This window comes from Toxorhynchites rutilus, chromosome 2 (assembly GCF_029784135.1).
Source record: "Toxorhynchites rutilus septentrionalis strain SRP chromosome 2, ASM2978413v1, whole genome shotgun sequence".
Classification (NCBI taxonomy): domain Eukaryota; kingdom Metazoa; phylum Arthropoda; class Insecta; order Diptera; family Culicidae; genus Toxorhynchites; species Toxorhynchites rutilus.
Window position 1 is genome coordinate 224,060,036 of NC_073745.1, and position 23,560 is coordinate 224,083,595.

The following is a 23,560-nucleotide window of genomic DNA, read 5'->3' on the forward strand; positions in this document are numbered from 1 at the left end:
GAGCCAAACTCCTATCTGTATTGTTACAAGTATATATAAACATTTTTCATTAATTCTAGTGTTAATGAAGTAGAGAACCGATTACTCGCGGTTTGCTCGAGTTTAGAAGGGTGACATTTTTTTCAGGAAAAGGAAGGGATATAAGGATATAAGGACAATCACACACGAAGATCGATAACTTTTAGGAAGACATATATTTGGGACATGTAATCAAGGTCTAAACCAGCCAACACATCTCTCACCGGCACATTGGGCTGTCTTCCTCTGGCCCGAAGAGAGTTTTCTAAATTCGATCTGGCAACAAGATACACCTCGCACGACCAAACAACGTGTTCGATGTCGTGGTAACCTTGGCCACAAGTCGAGAGAAGGTGCGAATAAAGTCCCGACTCAAGTTCAGACTTTTGAACCATGGTTTGAGGCTAACCTTAGGGATTTTTGAGCTTTAGGATTTGAAGGCGATTTGACGCTGATAAATATCGCCTTCAATTGCACCTACCTTTGCCAATGAGTCAGCCCTCTCATTACCCGGAATTGAGCAATGTGAAGGGACCCAGACAAAGCTAATGACATAACAGCGTCTGGTTAAAGCACTCAAAATTTCACGTATTCTCTCAAGGAAGTACGGCGAGTGCTTTTCCGGCCTCACTGAATGGATAGCTTCGACAGAGCTAAGACTATCCGTTACAATGTAATAGTGTTCAACAGGTCGTGAGGTGACGCTGTCCAGTGCCCAGTGTATTGCAAAAAGTCTTTGATACACTGAACATTCTGAGCTAAATGCGGCATGATTGTCGTCCAAATTCATTTTCCGTTCTCTATTTATTTTCAAACAATAAACGCATTTCAATACAGTTGACCTGCACTCAGATGTTTTGTGTTTCTGACTACACCTAGAGCACGTTTCACAATTTTGTTTGCAATCCGTGCTCTTGTGTCCAAATTCTCCGCATTTGAAGCATCGCAACACATTTATAGCGGGGACTACGGAACACCGATCAAACCCGACATTAACTTTTATCGCATTTAATAAACTATTGTATGTGTCAACACCTGTTTCAATTACAGCACTAAACTTGTTATAGGTCAAGCGTGGATTTTCGTACACTTTTAAAACTTGTTCGTCTTTTATTGCAATGTCTTCATTTTGACTTTTGAGATAATCAATGAAGACATCGGAGGAATGCTGACCGCTCATACCCACAATTTTTAATCTGGGCACCGATGTGGGAACAACAGCACTGTATTTTTCACCCAAATTGTTTTCGATGTCATTTTTTACATCGTTTATATTGGCTCCAGTGGCACACTCAACAATGATGGAGCCATCTCTACCATTCCTAAGATTGTTAAATTTTGTGTGTTCTTGGATCAAGTTTCGTTTTCAAATGCTTTCGAGTACAATGACAGGTTTTTAGGTTTTATAACAATGAAATTTTAAAGGGTCAATTAGAAGATCAATCAACGAATGGTTCAGCGATTGGATCCATGAACGTTCGCTTAGTAAAACTTGAAAGCATTGATAACAATTGGGTCAGCTAGTTTAAAATAAAATCCTAGATTCATATTGGGATTCCAGCTATCGATATCGGTAAATATTGATATTGATAGCATACGGTCTGTAAGCTAAATTCATACTGCATTACAATTCACTAGCACTAGCAATATTGTGCTATTGGCTTTACAACCTCACCACACCGGAATTTGAGAAAACAAAGAAAGAATTAGAACAACGAGTATGAATATAGCTATAGACTAGTTTTTCGGCCGGAATAGCAGAAACAAAGAATGACCGGAGGTACCAAAGTTCACCTCTGAAATAAAAACAGAAACGAACCCTGCCAGAAACAATTCCTTCCGAGTGGAAACTGGAGTACATTTTTTAAATTATGCAGCGGCAGGAATTTTCCCGCGCATAGAAATACAGTGGGTATTTTGCTTTCATTTCAGTCTGGAATGAACGAGTTAATTGGCCTCTCGTTGAAATCACTCACTGAATCGGAAGATTATGGAAACTATACCGGGCGCTCATTATAAAAAGTTGGGTTTTTTCCCAGAGTTCGTTTTGCTTCTGATCAGCGAAATGTAAGCCAGTCAATTAGTGATCAAATTAGAGTTTTTGAAATACACACTCGATTTCGAAAAATATTTTTTTATAAATGTGGCATCATTTGATGGAAAGTTTTAATTAATTTTTCTGGTTATCCAATTTCTGCATTATAGTTATTATAGCCTGTGCTATACCCATTTAATCGGAGTATTAATTGTCAGTTCAACCAAACTTTGCCCTTACGACATTTGTTGGAGATTCACAAATTATAGATCATTAACTGAGTCAAAGGCCATTTCATTGTCCCTCTTCTCTAGACGTCGAAAATCCCCGCCACGTCATTGTGTCCATCCGGCAGTTTTTCCTGGAAAAAGTACCCGTTAAACGTCCTATTACAGAGTGTCACAACCTGCGCTATTAGCCGAAGCGAATCGCATTTCATTGTTGGCAGCCTGCCTGCTGCTAGCCATTACCACTTAAAGCCAGGATTAAGTCGTCTTTCCCGATTCGAATTGCATCGCATTCTTTCCGTCTTCCCGTGCTAAAAATGGTTGTATTACTTGTCGAAACATTTAATCGATTTGTAAGGACGACGGCGAAAGGGATTAAACTGGGTCGCACCTTGTGCAGTTAGCAAGCGTTAGTAGGGATTCATATTTCCAGCCATCCAAAAATGGCAAACAATTCCTGCAGCTCGATTCGGACAACTGCCAGCCCATAGCATGTCCATTGTCCGTGTGCCTGATATTGATTTCACCAGCCTTCCGGATCGAATTCCCTTGTCGTATGTGTCATAACAGTTTGGAGCAAGTCGAGCACGGTTCGCTCCCACCGACCGAATTGAAACCTGACGGGAACCTGAATGTCTGGTCATGAGGGTCGGTTGGGTACAGTGCGCAATGTGTGAAAAGTTGGCAAACAGAAAATAAAGGGTCCAAGTTCGCTGGCCGACCGCAGATTTGGCGAGCATATTAAGAATGTTGTTTGTAACCAGATACATTTTTGCCATCTCCCAGCTCATACAGTGTACCCGTCTTTCGAGTTGACTGCACGCCAAGTTGGTCGTGAGAAGGGTGTTCCTTACGTCGGTACGATGGAAATGTATTTCTTTAAAGCAATTAATGTAATTATATGTATTATGAAATATGCCCGAGTGAATAGGCGTACAATGCACGAACCAATTTGTACACACCACAAATTGAAAGTCGGAAAGGAGGTTGCAAAGATAACCAGAAATGAACTTAAATGTATATGGCTTCTTCTCATGAATGTGTAAGGATAACTCTTCCACACGGCAGGTGATATCAATTCGCTGGAATTGTGTTTGGAATATTATTAGGTCCCGATCAATTTGTTCTGCGTGAAATTAAATATTTGATATGTCTGTATTTCCGACACCATCCTAACATGGGTCTCTTTTCCTCCCCAGCACCACACTTCCGTCTCGAATGAAAAATGTTCACCCTGTCCAAGCTGTCCGATGAAGATGACCCGTCACCAAGTGGGAGCAACGGCACTGGTAGCACCAGTGGAAATGCAGCTAGCACCGGTCCCAGCAGTAGCCCCACCACGCTCGACCCATCCGGATCATCGGCAGTGACGGCTGCCAGTCCGACGGCGTGGAACCTAGAGCTTGATCTACCGATGATCGAAGAGGACATGCAGGTGATCGATACGATCGATCAAAGTTACTGGAATGGGAAATTCGTACCACCTCCACCGAGACCACCTTTTCTGGAGGAATCGATTGCCCCCGATGGACTAACCACCTGTGATCTGTGCAGTTGGGCCTGGCAGGACAAAGGGACACTCTCGCTGGATGGTGCGATAAGTAAGTTAAATTGGCTTGTGAACTTATGCTGCCAATGTCTCATGTAGAGGAAATTTTCTCCCCTCCAGATACCAAGGAGTTCAGTTGGACCTTCACGTTGGTGGTAGTGTCACTTACATCCGCCCTGCTCGGTGCCATAATTATGATAGTGTTTCTTAGATGTAAGAGGTATGTTATCAGCAATTACTTCCTCAATTATCTTTACTCAAAAAATATTTCTTCAGGGTACGTGCCAATCAGAACGGCATACGAACGCTGTGTTTCGATTCGAGTAGCACGAAAGACACGACGGGGCTGAATTTTGACAATCAAACGTCCAAAAACTCCACCAATGGATCCTGTAGCCCCCGGAGTACGAATTCCGGCCTGTGGACGTGGTTTAGCAGTCGGAAGAACCTGGCGACTCCGGATCAGTTGGTCAATTCGCATACACTGCCGGTGGAGAACCATTACACCCACATGGATGACAACAACTACAATCCGGTCCAAATCGATGAGGCGTCGTACGCCGAGGTGGGTAACGAGATGGGCCCATCGGAAACCAACTCGTACAAGTCGAGCTCCGTGCATCATGTGAGTATCTAAAATACGTATTTTTTATAACCCCTTTGCCGGGTTGATGGAGTTTTATGACAAGCACTGAATGAAATAGTTTCAACATTAATAACTATTTTTGCTTAGAACAGATTTTGATGATTAACCGACACCGATCAAATCGGATTTTCCCCAAAATTTAAAAGCTTTTAAGGGTTTAAGGGATTACACACTAAAATATATTTTTGCTGTCTATTGTTTGAACTATTAATTTTTAAGTTACAGGGTTTAAATAGTGGTGATTAGCAGAGGGTTAACAGTCAATTACCTGCAATTTCGGTTTCGTCGACTCCGTTCTGGTGTTTTTGATGTTATAAATGCAGTCCGTACACGAACGCCGCCAAAATATCGATAACATTGCTGAAATGATCGAATTGACCGGCATGTTAACACTGTTCTGATTTCCCTAGAGCTGGAATGATTAATTCGAAAAAAAAAATTTAAAGGTGGTGTTCGGGAACAACGGCACACCCGCATTGATAACGTAGAACTACGGAAATATTTTATTCAATTAATATGTTTATCCTATTCTTAAAGAGGGCTAATGATTTGCGTATGTTTATGGAAGCAGCTAAAAATAATTTCCAAAATTCACATGCATGCATATATCATCAGTTTGAATATTATTCAATACGACATATGTTGTGCTGCACTGAATATAGATCGCGAAAGCTATTTTTGGGCAATAGACCCCTTTTCCAGAATTAAGTGATACATCAGACCCCTATAACCAAAATTTTTAAACAAAAATCTAGTTCTACTTTTTATCTTATTCATACAAAACTCTTACTAATTTGAAAACTTTGCAGTTGATGACCCTTTTATAAGGCCGTAACAACTATATTACCACCCACAGAAATTTTTTTTTTGCCGCACTTGTAATATTATTTCAATATTTTGCTTAACTGAAGACTTCTAAAAGTATCTGGCAATACTTCATTTTTTAGGACTGTTAAAATGTACGATATTAATTTGGGAGTAATTTAATGTAAAAAAAAAGTCTCAGTAGGGTTGTGTAGGAGACATGACCGCATAGTTGACGTAGGATTCCGTTAGGCTATCTGTTGTTTTGTTGTTTGAAGAATTACATTGTTAAACTCTTCGATAATGATTTGGTGGCGCGGAAAAGGGCCGTTGTTGTTGGGGTTGTTAGGTATTGTGTGTTCACAGCCGAGTGGTGATAACAGAACTAAAACTATATAAATATATACTACTGTAACTAATCAAGTTAATTAAGAGCAATAGAATACATTTTTTGAGGGACGAACGAGACAGATTGAAATCGAAACAGACACTATAACGGTTAAATACGCGGCACATGCTAGATATAGGTTCATTATACCAGTAATTTGTTCGGGTTTATGGGATGTATAAATAGTTCTGAGATCGTAAATTACGGTGATTTATGTCGAAATTAATCAACCGCAGAAGCTCAGGACAATCGATGTTCGACAAAATCAAGTCGGAGGTAAATAGGGCCTTGGCAACTTTCCTGCGTGAAACTAATGAGTCCAGTCCAATCAATTTGCAGCGATCCTCGTATCTAGGGAGGTTTATTGGATCATTCCACGGTAAATTGCGCAAGGCGAAACGAACGAACTTCCGCTGTTGAGTCGATACATACATTCGCTGAACATTATTCTGGTAATACGGTGACCAAACCACGCATGCATATTCAAAGATCGAGCATACCAATGAGCAATAGAGAGCCTTAATGCAGTATACGTCCTTGAAATCCTTTGTGACGCGAAAAATAAAACCAAGAGTTTTAGACGCTTTAGATACGATGTAGGATATATGGTCTCGAAAGATTGATTTACAATCCAGCATAATCCCGAAGTCTTTGATGATATTGACACGGTCAAGTAAAACACCATGCAGCTTATATCCGAAGCTTATTGACGAACGCTTGCTTGAGAATGAAATGACTGAACATTTTGATGGGATTAAAAACATCCTGTTGGTTACACACCATTCGGCGAATATGTCTAGTTGCTGTTGTAAAAACTCAGCTTCTTCGATGCAGTTCACTGGGAGGAACAATTTAAAGTCATCCGCATATGAAAGTTTCAGATACTTGAGGCTATGATTTACATCGGTAAGGTACAACAGAGATATACATGGACCCAGGTGAATGCCTTGAGGAACACCTGATGTTACGCGAAAAGACGTAGATTTCATTGTTCATTGAAACATCATTCTTCAATCAATCCATCGAAAGATTCTTATTGGAACGAAAATATAAAAAAAACACTCGTTCATCGCTCCCAACTTATTCGCCAGCACGTATGCAATCAGCAATGCCCACGCTAGTCACAATGAGCACAATCCATTTGTGCGCGTCATTTGTTAAACTATCGACCACAAGGGTATTTATATGCTGATTTCCCCCAGGTACCTTGAATTAGAAATCTCTGTTAGGGAATACATGGCGGTGGAAACAAAAGGTCCCCCTGCTTTCATGTATTTGTAATGTCTATTTTCCCCAGGCAGCATGATTTTGATGTCTCTGTTAGGGAACACACTTCGGTGGAAACAAAAGTTCCCTTTACTTTGATGTATTTGCAATGCCGATTCCACCGTATCTTCAATTTCGACCAATCAGAACGAGGAATTTCCGTTTGGAGATTTTTCGATTGTTTGATAGTTAGTTTCATATATTATTTTATTCATTGCGATGAATTGTTATGGAGTGCTCAGATCGATTGATGCAAATATCTCGTAAATTCATCAGGAAATAACTGACCAATAATTGTAAGTACATAAGCCACCGACCGATCAGAAGTGGGTATTTCCGTTAGGATAGGGGTTGAGCTTTTTCAATTGTTCGATAGCTAGTTGCATGACATATATTATTTTATTCAATGTAAAAAATTGTTATGGAGTGCTGAAATCGATTGACGCAAAAACCTCGTCAACCCATCATGAAATGACTGAGCAATAAGCGTTTGAAATTGGACAATTTTCACGATGTGCTCGATTTTCGATTTTCAATTTCTTTGTAAGTTTATATAACAAAAATTTCGCTGCACTAGAGACCACTAGAGACGCAGGTTGGCCACCACTGGCCTATGACAACGCATAAAATCGACAATACGTACATGTGATTCAATCATGCATGAAAACCCTCTTAACGGAATGAAAATCGATGTAACTTTTCACAGAGTCTCCCAGGCAGCATAAAATATAAAATGCACTGCGATGTGATATGTTTCATTCTTGACACATGTCCACCCTCTCAGTCTTCGAGTCTGACATAACCTCTGTGTGTTACTGTGAGCTGCTCGCTATCTGAAGGGGAAATAAAATTAATACATTCTTCTTCTTTGTTTTCAAGAGGCTTGTCGCTTTGCAGTTCATTTGCCTCTAAAAATGAATTCACAAATGAAATTTCTTTTAATAATACATTCTACCCCCGGTTTCGCAATGGTACTGGTATATAAAAAATTATAGGAATTATGTCCAAAACATAACCGCGTTGTTCATTTAAGACTAAGGAATTGTTTTATTCCATTCGCTTGTTTAACACTCCGGTACTCCCGTGGCCGAGTGGTTAGCCGCACACATTATAATGCCGGGGGTTCGGGCTCGATTCCCGTTCTGGCCGGGGAATTTTTCGTCAAAGGAATTTCTTACGACTTGCACTGCGGTCACGCGTATTCTAGAGTTTGCCACTCCCGAATACATTCAAGACGTGTTATTCAGAACTCAGCCAAATACTACTCATAAAAATGACGAAAGTAATGCTACGTTGAGAAGGCAAAAGTTCCACTGGGAACGTTAGTTCCATCCAAGAGAAAGAAGAAGTTGTTTAACATTCCGGAATTTTTTTTTAGAATGCATCGATATTATGGAAATAGCTAATTAGTAATGAAACTTTTCTAATCCCAGCATATATAACTGTTGAGTTTTTTTTTATTCTTTATTTTTGAGACTTTCAGCCTCCTGGGCTGGTTCGTCTCAGGCGTTTTTTGAAGAATACCTCATCCTACATGTTTCATTGCAGCACAGTTACGCTTTGTGCATCCACCTTGTCCGAAATAAAAACTCTTCTCTAATTTCATTTTTTCATCAACCTATGTAGCTGCCGCGATTTCACATTTAGGCCAGGCGCAAATTGAGACGCGTATAGCGCGAGTAACTTGGCGCGATATAGCACCTGTTTTTGTGGCTAATGAAAACAGATAGAACGGCGCAAATTCGCCAGGTGACGCGAAATGGTGCAGCGCTCGTGAGACACGAGTCGCGTGACGCTGTGGCTAAACCACAGTTTCTCGTGCTGGTCGTGCTGGTTGTGGTGGTTGTGGTGGTTGTGTTGGTGAATAATCATGTAGCGCCGGGAGTCTGACACTATATGGTTGTGCCGGTCGGGTGGTTGTGTTAGTAAATAAATATATCGCGCAACTCCGTGTGAATCAGACATTGTATGCGAGTGGCACGTTATTTACACCAAACTGCGACTCAATATGCGCACCACCACGCTACATTTGTGGCACGCATGAGTCGTGTTGGTAGTCTCATATTCGCTTATGAGCGCTATACGCTTCTCAATATGCGCCTAGCCTTACAGACCTTTATTTTGGTTTTTTCTACGATTAAAATGAAAATCATGTTCCCACTCGGTTCGTACAGTTCAACATTTTTTGGGACATTTTTTGATTACTCGTGGAATAATTATTTATATATCGCTGAAAATTAAACATAGCCAATTCGATTGTGATTTGTTGAACTCCAAGCGCCTCCCCCAAAAACATGTAGGGATAGAATTAGCTGCAGACAAGATGCAGTGATGATGACGATAATATTGTTACTTGTTGGTAGCTTTCTGAGCATCGGTTTCGCATAGCATAGGTTACCATAGAAAAGAGGTGTCAATAAAAGAACTCCCCCACATTTGATAACCGCGGTGAGATTAACGCCCGATGGTTTGCATGGTTTTGTATAAGTAGTTGATGATGGTTGATTGATAATTCACCGTTTACCGAACAAAATTACATCATTATGTGTGTTGGGTCGATAGCAGGAGAACGGAGACTCTGGTTGAGCAGTGCACGGTTTACTGGTGGTAACGGGCCTCTGGACGCCTAAATTTGCAAATCCACAGAGAAACTGTTTTCCGTAAAATAGTTCTGAAAAGAACTAATAAATAACTCCTTCTGCTTGGTAAACAGTGGAATAAGACACGCGCCGACAGGAGCTTCAGGTTGTGACAGTAAAATTGAACCTATATTTTCTATATTTTTTCCAGAAAGCTGAGGATTTTTCACATAACATATGTCGAAACCAGAGAGGGGTTTTTTTCGTTTTTGAGTTATAATTTTTCAAAGTTAACCGATGGTCCAAAAAATCATTTTTCACTTTTTTCCAAAAATGACTTTGTTCAAAGAATTTTTACTTTTGAACTACTGGACCGATTCAAATGATCAATATATCAAATTAAAGGCAATTAGCTGGACTTTTTTTGAAAAAATGAAATATTTGCCAATTAATTGAATTCTAGTCGCATACATCCAGTCTAGTCGCATAGAAATATTGAACGAAGACTGGAAACATGTTAACTTTGAAAAATCATAACTTAAAAACGAAAAATAACACATATCTGATTTTAGGATATGTTATGTAAAAAAAAAAAAGCTTTCAAAAAAAAATATTTAAAAAATAGCATCCTTGTTCCGCAACTTTAAAAACTAATACAATAAATAGTTACGAAATCAAAAACCATTTTTTTCGCAAGTCTAATATTTTTCAAAAAAGACTATCTAATTGGCAAAAAAATGGATTTTGTTTTCGTAATTATTGAATGTAGTCGTTTTTTTTATTGTTTGCTTGGCTTTGGACTAGAGGGCGCTATATTTTTTTATATTTTTTCTTGAAAGCTGAGAATTTTTAACATAACATATCTCGATATCAGAGAAGTTATTTTTTTCGTTTGTGAGATGTGATTTTTCTAAGTTAACCGGTGGTTCGAAAAATCATTTTCTCCCCTTGACCCAAAAATGAATTTTTGCAAAAGTTTATAACATTTGAACTACTGAACCGATTCAAATCATCGACATATTAAATTAAAGCCAATAAGCTAATAACTTTTTTTGAAAAAAAGTCATACTTGCGGGAAGATTGGATTCTAGTCGCATAGGTCTAGTCTAGTCACATAGGAATATTGAACGATGACTTAAAACATGTTGAATTAGCAAAATAATAACTCAAAAACGAAAAAAATAGCATCTCTGATATCGAGATATGTTATGTGAAAAATCCTTAGCTTTCCATAAAAAATATAAAAAAGATATAGCGCCCTCTATCTTTAACCGAGAAAACTATGAAAAACTAACTCAATCAATTATGAATTTTTGTAGTGGAAAAAATGGGGAAATATTTTTTTCGAACCATTGATTAATTTCGAAAAATCATAACTCAAAAACAAAAAAAAATTGAATCTCCGATATCGAGATATGTTGTGTAAAAAATACTCAACTTTCAAGAAAAAATATAAAGAAATATAGCGCCCTCTAATCCAAAGCCACGAAAACAATAAAAAAAGACTACAATCAATAATAACGAAAATAAAATCCTTTTTTTTTGCAAGTCCAGCATTTTTTTATAATATAAAAGGCTAGCTCATTGGCTTCAATTTGATATGTCGATCATCTGAATAGGTTCCGGTCATCGAGATGTTCTGCAATTCAACGATTCTCAACGTCTTGCTTAATTTTGCTGGACGGATTCAGCCTGAATGGCCGTACACAAATCAATTCCATTGCTATGGGGGCTCATATACTGTTTAACCGAAGCCAAATATTTGATTCTTTTTGACAGATAAAATTTGGTCAACGTGTAGGAGAAAAGGGGGAAATTTGGACCACCTAAGCAAATCGCCTAATATTTCCAAACCAATACGGTCTAAATAAAAAATGTCACATTGTAGCTCACTACACTTGTTTTCTCTCAATAAATAATGTTTAATCATTATATAAAGCTTCAATCTACCAAATACATCATAAAATAAAAGAGATGATTTTTGGACATTAAAATTTGATGCGGGGTGATTTGGACCGTCTGTGGGGTGATTTGGTCCAGTGTGTGTTTCATCGAAAAAAAACCTACTTATGTTTATGTCAAGTATTTTAGGATAATGTTATAATCAGTAACAGTGTTCTGGGATCGATACCAGGTGTCTTGGCCAGATTCCAGACCAGAAAAATTGGATTGAGACCATCTCGAATTCTGTATGGATTTTTTCACTGTTGTTCGAGCATTTTCGAACTCTTTCGATGCTTGGTCAAAGAAAATCCCCTCTTGATGGCCTGCGTTACTCTTTCAAGCTCCTCCTTCTTCCAACGTTGTCTGCCCATCCTCTTTTTATATTTCAGCGGCATCTGGAATCAATTAGACCAAAGAAAAGCCTTAAACCTGTACTGCCGTAATCTCGCAAAGTGACGCAAGCGCCAACATTGACATTTTGTGTTTTTTGTTATAGATCGATAAAGAATACCAAATCCTTCCAAACAATTGTGAAAATTTTCAGAAATGTGGAAAAATGACCCCGTAAATCCTTGAAAACGGAGTGGCGCAAGCGCCATTTTCACTGTGAGGGGGTGCAAGCGCCATTTTCCCTATGTTGTGACGTAATTTGATAGTGATGCGATGTGATTTTTTTATCTGTTCTGATAGAGTACGATGAACGAGCAGGGACAGCACATTTCACATAACAACATCTTCCGCAATGAACTTTTAGCATAATATAAGTCACATGCCTTCTTTCTTGTAAAAAACACCTTTCCGAAAAGCTTGTCATGCCAACTATTTTAATCAAAAGTAGTCCATCCCCATATAATGTTACTTTTAAATAGCAATTTTGTTTCAGAATTACAAATCATGTACTAAGAAGCTCACAAAACCATGTACTTTAAAATCATAAAATCAAACTCATCTTAAAGTAAAGGATATCCTAGATTGAAGTGTTGTGCTGTTCTCACATATAGCTCATAAAGATTAGAACTAAATAGTTCAAACTCATCAATTTAATTGTTGATTACAAGGATTCTCTAATATGTAGTGTCTTTTTTCTTCAGGCATCAAGGGACAAAGCTTCTTGGCGATGTTTACTTTCCTCGCCTGTTCAATTCCTCTTTCGGATAAATTGAAGCTGAGTGTTGATTGAAGAGTAAATGTCGAATTTGGTGAAAAGCTGCACTCTTCTCAATGCTCCAAACGAAACGAAACGCATCTTGTAACAAAACTCAAAACATTCTAGTGTAAACTGTATCTGTTTTACTTCGGATAATTTCGGACGGCATTATGTTATTTAACACGGATGGTTCCAATTGCATTTTGAATACGAAAAAATCGGTGCTGTCCATAATTATTACAATCGGGTTCTCAGCTACGTTAACCTGTTCGACGCATGCTACAAAGTTGGGAAAATGTGTGAATTTTTCTTCCTGATGCTTCGCTCAACGGCAGCATGTTGGAGAAAATAATTGGAAACAGATTCTCACATACTTTGATGGATGAACGCCAATCGGTTGTGGAAACAGCGATTCAAATTTGCTGTTTCCACAACAAACTGGCGTTGGTAAAATAGCTTAAATAAAACTGCATTTTTTTTAAAAATCAAGCCGATGGCAATGTTTTTCCATCAACAATACACATTTTGTACAGATCAGATTCTCGTAATGTACGCATATGCTTATTATACATGCAATTTTACAAAAAGTCTCGTACTGAAAATTCTTACCTCTGGCGCTTGCGTCACTTTGCGAGATTACGGCAGTGTAGGACCAATTCACCCCACAGAAACGTGTCCATGTCACCCCACACAACATGCAAAATTTAAAATGCAATTAATTTCATTTATTGTTATCAAACTTACAGTTTCGCTACATCAAATTGTTCCTCTTCTGTAGAGACGTCGGTTAATCGTTCGATTAATTCAAATAATCGAATATCTGAAATTTTAATCGAATAATTGGAAATCAAAATATGAATACATCGAATAATTGTCACTGTAATCGCGATTAATGAAAGAAGGGATCTTTCCCAAGGTTAATGTATTTATTAGGTTAAGAATAAGACTATATAATTTTGTTATCCAACATTTTTTTATTCAACCATCTAACATCGACAACCCGATAGACCACGCGACCAGAATGACTACTTGATACGTGATTATTACAAGAAATAAATATTCGCTCGATTAATCGAATATTGAAAGATAATTATTCGAATGAATCGAATATTGAAAAATGCTCCAACGATTAATCGATAATCGAATAAATGAAAAATTTAGACATCACTACTCTTCTGTAGGCGAACAGAACTTTACTGCACAATACACGAAAAGTTTGTTTAATCAGCGGGAAAAACCTTAAAACCACGATCGGAAAACTCACATTTTTTGACGCTCAAAGTACTTGATGTATTTATGCTACCGTTTCCCTCTACTTGTGAAGTTTTACCAAAGTTATTTTACTTTAGGTACATACGGTTCAACAGTAGAAGGAAATGACATTCTAGAGAATCCATGTTGAGCCGTAATATTTGAGATAAAGGGGTGGTCCAAATCACCCCGTGTTACCCTACTGATCAAATATATTCGACACAAAACACGACAGGCAAACATTCAATTATTGGATGTCCACAATAGTGTCAACGTCTGTTCATCGAACCTGTCGGTACATGGTTAGGTTACCTTAAATATTTCAGTCGATTTTTTTCCATGCTCGATGTTTGACATTGTTTGCCACTGTTGATAATTGAAGAATGGCAAACAAAATAGTGTTTGTACAAATATCAAACCAAACTTTACCTGTCAAAAAATATCAAATATTTCATTTCAATTTTACCTTTCAATTTTACGTTAGTTAATGAAAATATTAGGTTGAGAAAAAAGAAATTCATTATTTTTGCGTGAAATTCAAAAAATTATTTGAGATGTTTCCGGTTTGGGTCAAATATACACCGTTTCGTTGTATAATTCGGTACTCTTTTAAAGGTAGCTTCAGAATGCCTATGCATTCATCTTCGTTTTCGTCAGAAATGGCACTAGTCTTAAAGAAATTGAACAGAGTATGGTTTTCCTTTCCATGATTTTGAATTGATTTTATAGCGATATCATAATGTTTGCATTGTGCAATTCTGTCACGGATATCGATGCGAAGAAGAGCTGTTTTCAGACAGACTAGTAACAATTTCTTTGAAATGGTAATACAGAATGGGATATCGAATGAATGTATTGAAGCATCTTATTTATTCATAATTTAATGCATGGAACCATACACTTATTAGAATTGTGTATCGTGACCTAGTGACCTGAGGTTTCACATTTTTCAGATTATTCCGTTTTAGATTCCATTGTATATTTTTATACGCCCAACCACAGATAACTTAAGTGTCTTCGATCTCAATGCTTTTATAGTGTTAACAGTTTTAATTTTGATATTTTTCCAAAATCACTACCAAAACTATTCAAAGCTTTCATTTCCTATTCTTTACAGGGAGGCGACAATGACGTCCTGATTATGAACTGTCCACTACCAGCTATACCCACCGGATCGCACAGCGGCGGAGCGAGTGGCTCGGGCAGTGCCTATTACTCAGGTTTGCTAAACAGTGCCAACATGCCGAGGGACGAGGACGAGGACGAGCGGCCGTACGAAATCGTGGACCTCAAGGAGATGTCTTCGCCCCACAAAAGTCACAATGTACAAAGTCATCTGCTGAACGAGACCAACAATTTGCTCACCATTGAGAATCACCCCGAAAGCCTACCGGAGGGAACGATTTCGGCATCCGATTATGTTTAATTCCGTTAGGCTGTTAGAGCTTTAAGTTTCTTGTGTACATTATCAGTTCAAATTATCGTAAGAGGAGAGGAAGTTCTCATTCATATAGTGATTATCTTTTGTGCATAGTATTCTTCCATAGCAGTGTGTATTTATTGCGCGAAATGACATAATTTTGAATTTATTTATTTGAAAGCGCTAATGAATCTTGATCGAAAACGATATCAATCTGAGCTTAAGCACCTTAATCGTGCAAACGGAGAACTTTTTAACGAGTCTGATTATGAAACATTCCGTCACAGAGTTGTACACCTCCCTGACGCCCAACGTAGAATTGTGTGATCCTTTGTAGCCTTAGAAGCACCACCACAGTAGCGAAATTAGACTAGTAGGGAAATTGTATTTAAATGTAAAACATTTTGATATTACGCTACATTTTGGGAAACAACAACAACAACGAGAATCGAACTCAGTAGAGTCTTTACAACTTTTAACATTTTTAAACGAGTTAATGAACCTTGTACAACCTCCTAGTCGTAAGCAGTGAACAATCATATTTGAATTCCATTCGCAAATGGTTCTATCTATGGAGAAAGATTGAGTGCGCCGCAACGCGTTGCATTGAATCGATGCTTGAGAAAGCCTAAAATCAAAATTGAACAAATTATTCCAGCCAGATTGGCTCAAAACAGCACATTTACTCAATAAAAAAAACGATTTTTGAAAGAAGTATTTCTCTCTTGAAAAGATAATCTTCAACATAATCCGACTGCCACCTTTGCCTTACACTTTTCATTGTCCGTCTTTCGTGGGGTCCGCAGTACCTCAGTACCAAATTAATCTAAACCAGCTATACTCAACATGCAGCCCGCGGCACATGTTTGGTCCAGTGGTCTCTTCCGGTGTTACTTTCACGCTTGCTTTAAAACAATGGACAAATTTGTCAACTTTTCATACGTTCACCTTAAGGCAGTATTTTAGTCTAGAAATTTCGAAAAAACAAAAAAATTCTCCTTCATATTTCTGTAGTTTAGGCATTCATGAATATACCCAGGGTTACCACATATACAGAATATTCTGTATTTTACAGATTTTTCGCCAAATTTCAGATACAGAATCTGTATATACAGAACTACACATTTTCGGCAGAAATACAGAATTAACAGATTTTTTTGAAATTCAATCAAAATTGATTTATAAAGAAAAAGTTGAACGCAACGCAACGAGATGGCTTTCGTTGGAGGTAGATGTTAAGTGAAATCTTGACCGATTTGAAGAGCCTAAACTATTCCCTTGGCCGAGTGGTTAGCGTCATAACTAACATGCCGGGTGTTCGGGTTCGATTCCCGTTCTGGTCGGGGGAATTTTTCGTCAAAGAAATTTCCTCCGACTTGCACTGTGATCACGCGTATTCTAGAGCTTGCCCCTCGGAATACATTCAAGGCGTGTTATTTGGCTTAAGAAATCTCAACTAAGTATTAATAAATGACGCTAGTTAATACATACGTTGAGAAGGCAAAAGTTCCACAGGGAACGTTAACGCCATTCAAGAAGAAGAACGCCAACAAAACAGTCTTGTAATCGGTTGGTCCCCACAAATACAGACTCTAATTTGAAAGCTATGTATCGGCTCAAGGAGGAGCTTCAAGGAATTGACGAAAAATTTGAAAGCAAAGTTCAACGAAACCATGTATAAACATCATACATTTCAGAGGATTAGAAGAAAACCTTTTTATGATTTATTTTGTTGCATTGATATGATTTCCACTATCCATAAATAAGAAAAATAAATTGAAAATGAAAATAAACCTAGACCTAAACCTAAAGATATTTTTGACTTGTCCGAGGTTCATGCGATAGTGGCATCTTTGATGATTCAGGATCTGTTCAATTTTTTCGTTTCAGATAACCAGAAGGGCTGGAATCGTGTACGCCATGACACAACTTTTTTTTTAACCCTCTCACTTCATCAGCTCTTAACTATTCTAGTTATGAATATTTTTTCTCCGTACAGTTTTTGTTTTATTGTTAAAAGATTAGAGGCGAATGAACTGCAAAGTTTAAAGCCTCTTAAAAACAAAGAACTGAACTGAACCGTTAAAAGATAGATGAACAAATATTTATATAATGGATAGTAAAAATATTCTTATATTTTTATTTTAACGGAGCTCGAAAAAACTTCCGAGATTAGTGTTTCTACACCAGAATATCCCCTTAACACCTGGTGATGAGACGAGAAGGGTGGAGAATCTAACCACAATTGAAACATTTATTGCACCCTGAAACCTCAATATGCCTAATTTGGTTTCATTTGCTTGATTAATTCCCGAGTAATGTAGAGATTTGTGTTTCATTTGTATGGCAGCTCCCCCTCAGAGAGGAGGGGTCTCAAACTATCACGAAAACCTTCCCGGGCCCAAAACCCCTACATACCAATTTTCATGTTTATCGGTTCAGTAGACAGAAAGACCGACAGACAGACAGACAGACAGAAATCCATTGTTATATATATAGATTGTTTACTCCAGTATTATTTTTAGACCGCTCTCCAATAGCAACATTACCATAGTTTGTTTTTTTTCAAATCGATCTATACACAAATGTGTACGAGACCTTCCACAAGGTCGTTGATAAGAAATCACTCTCAATCGAACGTACGGTCCAGCATAGGCAGCTCGACAGTTTATCGCTATGCTCTCGAGCGTTAACTGCTCACTGGTCGGTTACATCCAATCGCAACAAGGTCTTCGTTTCATCCAAGATCGCAACTGCATAGTGCGTCGGAAGAATGAGTTAATCAGACGGAGAGTTAAGCTTATTTCTGGTGGTGGTAGCGGCCATGAACCTGCTCACATCGGATATGTTGGTAAAGGAATGCTGGATGGCGCTGTGTGTGGTGATGTTTTCTGTTCCCCCTCGGCGGAGTCCATAGTTGACTGCTTGCGCTGCGTAGCAGAGCCACACGAGGATGTTCTGTTTATTGTCAACAACTACACCGGAGATCGACTGAATTTCGGACTAGCAGTCGAAAAAGCGCAATCGCTATATGGATACAGAAACGTGAAGATTTTGCTCAATGACGACGACTGCTCTATCGATGAATCACTGACGCGAAAATCAGTTGGGAAACGGGGCCTGGCTGGGTGTGTTTTGCTGATCAAAATACTTGGTGCTATGTCCGACCTCGGATATGCAATTGATGATTTGGAAAAGTTTGGTAGCGGACTCCTGCAGAGCGGTTCCATCACAACTTTTGGCTTCACCTTCAACGTTGTCGATAATAGATTAAACAACATTGAGTTGGGAAAAGGTTTTCATGGTGAACCCGGCTTATATAAGTTGGATTCATGCGACGACTTTGCGCCAATTATTCGGTTCATGATAGATAAAATATGCAAGAAAATTACACCCCCGACGGATGTTGTTGTTCTGGTGAATAATCTTGGAGGAACATCCGAGTTTGTCATGGGTGTTTTTGTGAATACACTTTGTACCATCTTAGAGCAGCATTTCAGAATACGGAGAGTCTATACTGGTGTTTTCTTTTCATCGCTAAGTCAAACCGGACTGTCCGTGACACTATTGAATCTAGCCTATTCAGAACAATTGTTTAGTTTCTTGGACTATGAAGTTCAAGTTGGATCATCGCTATTTGGTGGGTCGATGAACTTCAGTGGTCCCATATCTGAAGTACAAGTAATCAAGGATAGTACCGACGACACAAACTTATCGTCAACCGTCTATAAATTGAAATTTCAAAATAGAAACCAACGAAATGTTCGCAACATTATTGAAAAAATCGCTCAAAAACTGTTATCCAGTCGCAGCATTTTGAACACGTACGACAAGGAATGTGGTGATGGTGACACGGGAAATACTATTGCCAACGGAGCCATGGCTTTGCTGAGGCAGTTAGATCAGGATTTAGATTTGTTGCATCCAGCGAAAATGCTTCAAGATATTAGCAATATTCTGTTGCTCAGCATAGGCGGGACTTCTGGTGGACTCTACAGCTTGTTCTTCCAGGCTGCTTCGATGGCGTTCGTGGAAGCTGACGATGAACCCGCTGTCACTGTTAAACATTGGCTTGAAGCTCTTCGAAAAGGTAATGAAGCGATTATGTGGTACGCACTAACCGAGGAGGGAGATCGCACGATGCTGGACCCTTTGAAGCAAGCTGAAGCTAGTCTGCAAAGTTTGGTGGATCGCAATCGTGACGCAGTAGACTGTTGCCGAATATTCGCTGAAACGTGTGAGGCGGCTGCCAGAGCCACCCAGCATATGGTTCCGAAATCGGGACGTGCCTCTTACTCAGCGACGGAATCGAAGAATGTGAACTACAACCATCCAGATCCCGGTTCACATGCCGTTGCTATTTGGGCGAGGGTACTGCATGAGACATATAGGGATAATTTGCCATGAATGGAAGAATATTGAGTTCGTTATGTAATATCATAATAAATTATATGTTTTTAAATGAATAAATCTAATTATTCCTATTCATAGCCGTTGAATATCTCCCAATGCACTGTACCACTCTTCCATCGTTGGATCGAGTCCGGAAGATCTTTCGCCTGGTTTGCTCATTTTATCTTGTCTAGCTATCTCGAAGTGCCTTAGGAATTTTCCTCTCAGTAGCAAAATGTTAATCAATGGATTTAATAAAACCTTTTTAATAGCCATTTCGACTAGACTGTTCCTTACAACAGCGAGAAGAATTATCAGTGCATTGAGCATGGTTAACGTTACTCAAAGATGGTCCTTTGGTTTGCAAGTTTTCTGCGCTAGATCTTATTCATGCAGTACAACGCATCAGAAGTACAGATAACAAAGAACTATTAAATCATAAACCTCTGGTAAGAGCGACCGCGCACCTGATCCAGTATTTGACTTGCACAATACTCCAGTGGCTGTGATCGCCCCACAAATTTGTTTCGCAGCAGTATAATAAGCACTCCACCGAGTGGCTCAGAAACATTTCTCAGCGATTGAAGATTGAGAAGAAAACGAATAAATAGATTAAACAGCTCCATTAATGTCACACATTGTAGATTCTTAGTGAAATCATGTAGTTCTCATAAGTCCAAAAAGTTGTGTACAACCCCTATGGACACGGCTTTTTGTTTTACTTTCTCATCAAAAACTGAACTCCTTGAATTGATCCTGACATGGTTGGTGTGGTCGGTAGTCTTCGAACGGGACTTCATGAATCTGAACCCTAACCTTCCAGATGTTGAGGGACATTGTTATTCAAATCTGCAGCCGCAAGGTTAACGTAGGACTACCATTGGCATAGTACTCATTTGTTTATCAATTAATCTAAATCAATTCTCAATAAATAGATTAAAGACTGTTTTCCCTTGGAATTGTCTTGCATTCTGTTCAAATATATACGAAACTAGCTGACTCGGTGAACTTCGTACCGCCCAAAATTATTGTTTTGTAATGAATTCTTTAGAACAAATTTCTAAACTTTTTCTCATCATAACATGGTTCTATGGGCAGATTAGAACAAATACAACAGAATGAAGACGGCTCTAAAGGGACCTTTCCTTCTTCGGATTTTGCGATTAGCAACACATTTGGCATTTATTTGTATAGATAGGAATGCGTTATTCCGCCTGAAAATCCATTTCCACCTTCAAACAAAGATCTATTTCGTTAGCGCAAACATCGAATGGACTAACAACGCTTATCATGATGTAATTTTCGAACATATGGGCAGGGTTGCCAACTATAATTTGAAAAAATCAGGAAGAATGAAAATAAAAATCAGGATAAATCATGGCTCATATTGGGTTGTCCGAAAAGTTAATGTCATTTAAAAAAAAAACATTATCAAAGCATTATAATTTAATTTTGAATCCATGGCTCTGTTTCACAATCTTCGCCATATTTCACAACATCTATGCTCCAATGTTATTCCATCGATATTTTCGGAAAAATATGGGAAAGTTAGATCTGATAAAATGTTCTTTACTGACGGTTCATTCATAAACGGGTCCACTGGTTTCGGCATTTTCAATGAAAATTCCAGTGCCTCTTTCAAACTCAAAGATCCTTGTTCCGTGTATGTCGCTGAAATGGGTGCGATATACTATGCTCTAAGGATCATTGAAACACTGCCCATCGACCATTATTTTATTTTTGACGTAGGACTACGTCTTTCATTTCTATACCGGGGTGTAAAATCAATGTTTCGAAAACGAAAGCGTTACGCCGGAGACCGAGATTTTGAGTGTTAATAGCTCCTAAACAACTGAACGAAATGGTATGATTCGAAATTCGAAAGATAAAATGTCTACGCGTTCTATACTTGTTACTTTCTGATCCAAAAACTTGTTTCAATAGTCTTAAAATTGCTTTCAAAATAGGCTATTGAAATCACCAATCGGTATATAAGCGAGCGCCGCTCGGAAATCCACTCAGTTCTAATTGAACAGCGATTGGAGCATGTTGTCGCTGTTGTGGTGAAGCTCTTCATTTATCATGAAAGCGCGGATGAACGGTGTCACCAAGAGCCTGTTTGTGCACCTTAGGCCAGAAGGGAATCCATCAGGAGGAGAGTGATGCTACAAACGGTTCCCCGGGAAGATCTCGAAGCAGCCGCTACACACACACACATACACGCACGGAATTCTTTCCGTTTGGATCGAGAAAGATCCGGAAAATAATCTGCCAGTTCCTCTAGAAATTTAAAAATACATTCTTGTGAAAGAGTTTATTTGAATGTTTTCTATCCATGTAACACTGTGACCAAATATGTTTCAAGCAAGTGCTATTAACAGATGGTTATCGAATTAGCATTAACCACAGGTGGGCTTCCAGTATCGAGGAAAACGTGGAAATATCTAATCGTTACTGAAAATAATCTGCCAGTTCCTCTGGGAATTTAAAATTACATTCATATGAAAGAGTTTATTTTAATGTTTTCTATCCATGTAACACTGTGACCAAATATATTAGGTTTTGTGATTTTTCAATCAATCGCAATCAACAGGATAGCTTCTGAAGATTATTCTTCCCCATCAGTAGGATATTTCCGTATCCAATATTGGATGCATAAAACCTTGTGCCTCCAACGTAACGCTCTCGTTTTCGAAGTTCTCCAAATATTCATTCATTCAGAATGAATTCAGATTCAACTTCATACAAATGATCTCTAAATCAACGATAGTCCTACGTCACCCTTGCGGTTATACCATAGATATAACCCACTTCCTGTTTTTCAGACAGTCTCAGCTCAATAGAGGCAATCCGCTCAATGTAAGTTGATCTTATTTCCTAACAAAAATAAGACAACTATTGAGTGTTTTGGTCGAAAAATTATTCAAGATTACACCAGCGTTGGCAGAAAACATGTCATCTTTGGCAGAAATGATGCCATTTAGTGTGTTGGAGAGTCAAATGCGCAAATAATGAGTTGTTTTAAAAGCTCAAAAATGTTTTGTATGTATGCGTGCAAACATCTTTTTCTGTTTTCTTTTCTCATTTCATTTGGGATTGTGGAGAAAAAAGTTCATACGACGTCAATGGGGATCGAACCAAGGCCGGCTGGAATGCAAAGATATTTTACACGACCACGCTATCCACATGGCTAATGATGCTTCAGCAGTTGTTTAGCAAATACGTGATAATATTGCACCTGATTATAAAATGAAGTTGGGAAGTGTTTTATAAGAGTAAAAAAGGAGCGTATAAAGGAGAACATTATCTATCTCGGTCTGGTCCGTGTATGTGGCAAAGTAAGCTTATTTGTCTTTTGTTTCGCTCGCACGTATTAATATTATATTGCTGTAGCATGTATATTATACAAATACTTAACTGCATTAGTGAGTCATGACATTTTCTGTTATGTTATGTCTCATTTAATGTCATAAATCGGGATGCGAAACATGAGCTAAAAATCAATTTTGGGTGTACCTTAGCATGGGTTCTCTCTCATTGCTCGATTCCGGGGAATGAGAAAGCGAACTCGCTAGCTAGGTTGGGTGCTTCAGATAGCACACTTTTTGAAAGGCAAATTGCTTATAATGATTTTTTCACATTCCTCGTCAGCATACACTCGTAAGTTGGTAGCGCATGTGGAGTGAAGATAAGTTCGGTCGTTGGTTACGCACGATTATCCCTCAGGTCTCGACGAGGGGTTCAAGGGGTTGAATGCAGGTCGTGATTTCATTCGCGTTATATCTCGGCTTATGTCCAATCACTACAACCTAAACGCAGCGAACAATCATTGTGATTGTGGCGATGGGTACCACGACATCGAGCATATTGTCTGGTTGTGTATCCGGATCCATG

The 23,560-nt window shown here is 38.6% G+C and overlaps 2 protein-coding genes across 5 annotated transcripts in view; both read left to right on the forward strand.

Annotated features, from left to right (window-relative positions):
* The window catches only part of LOC129765090 (uncharacterized), a 165,736-nt gene extending 149,543 nt beyond the window's left edge, over positions 1-16,193 (forward strand). Inside the window, exons 4-7 of one of the 4 annotated variants that reach the window (XM_055764949.1) lie at positions 3,480-3,881; positions 3,950-4,049; positions 4,106-4,454; positions 14,972-16,193. In XM_055764949.1, the coding sequence (XP_055620924.1) occupies positions 3,506-3,881; positions 3,950-4,049; positions 4,106-4,454; positions 14,972-15,280 (1,134 nt within the window). In that variant the 5' untranslated portion in view covers positions 3,480-3,505 and the 3' untranslated portion in view covers positions 15,281-16,193. Of the gene's footprint in view, positions 1-3,479; positions 3,882-3,928; positions 4,050-4,105; positions 4,455-14,971 lie in introns of all 4 variants that reach the window. The other 3 variants (XM_055764947.1, XM_055764946.1, XM_055764948.1) reach the window with 3 other exon arrangements.
* Positions 16,194-17,928: 1,735 nt separating this feature from the next.
* LOC129765087 (triokinase/FMN cyclase-like) lies at positions 17,929-19,875 on the forward strand. Its single transcript, XM_055764943.1, has 2 exons — positions 17,929-19,705; positions 19,766-19,875. The coding sequence occupies exon 1, from the start codon at positions 17,951-17,953 to the stop codon at positions 19,679-19,681; it is 1,731 nt and encodes a 576-aa protein (XP_055620918.1). The 5' UTR covers positions 17,929-17,950; the 3' UTR covers positions 19,682-19,705; positions 19,766-19,875.
* Positions 19,876-23,560: the final 3,685 nt, after the last annotated feature.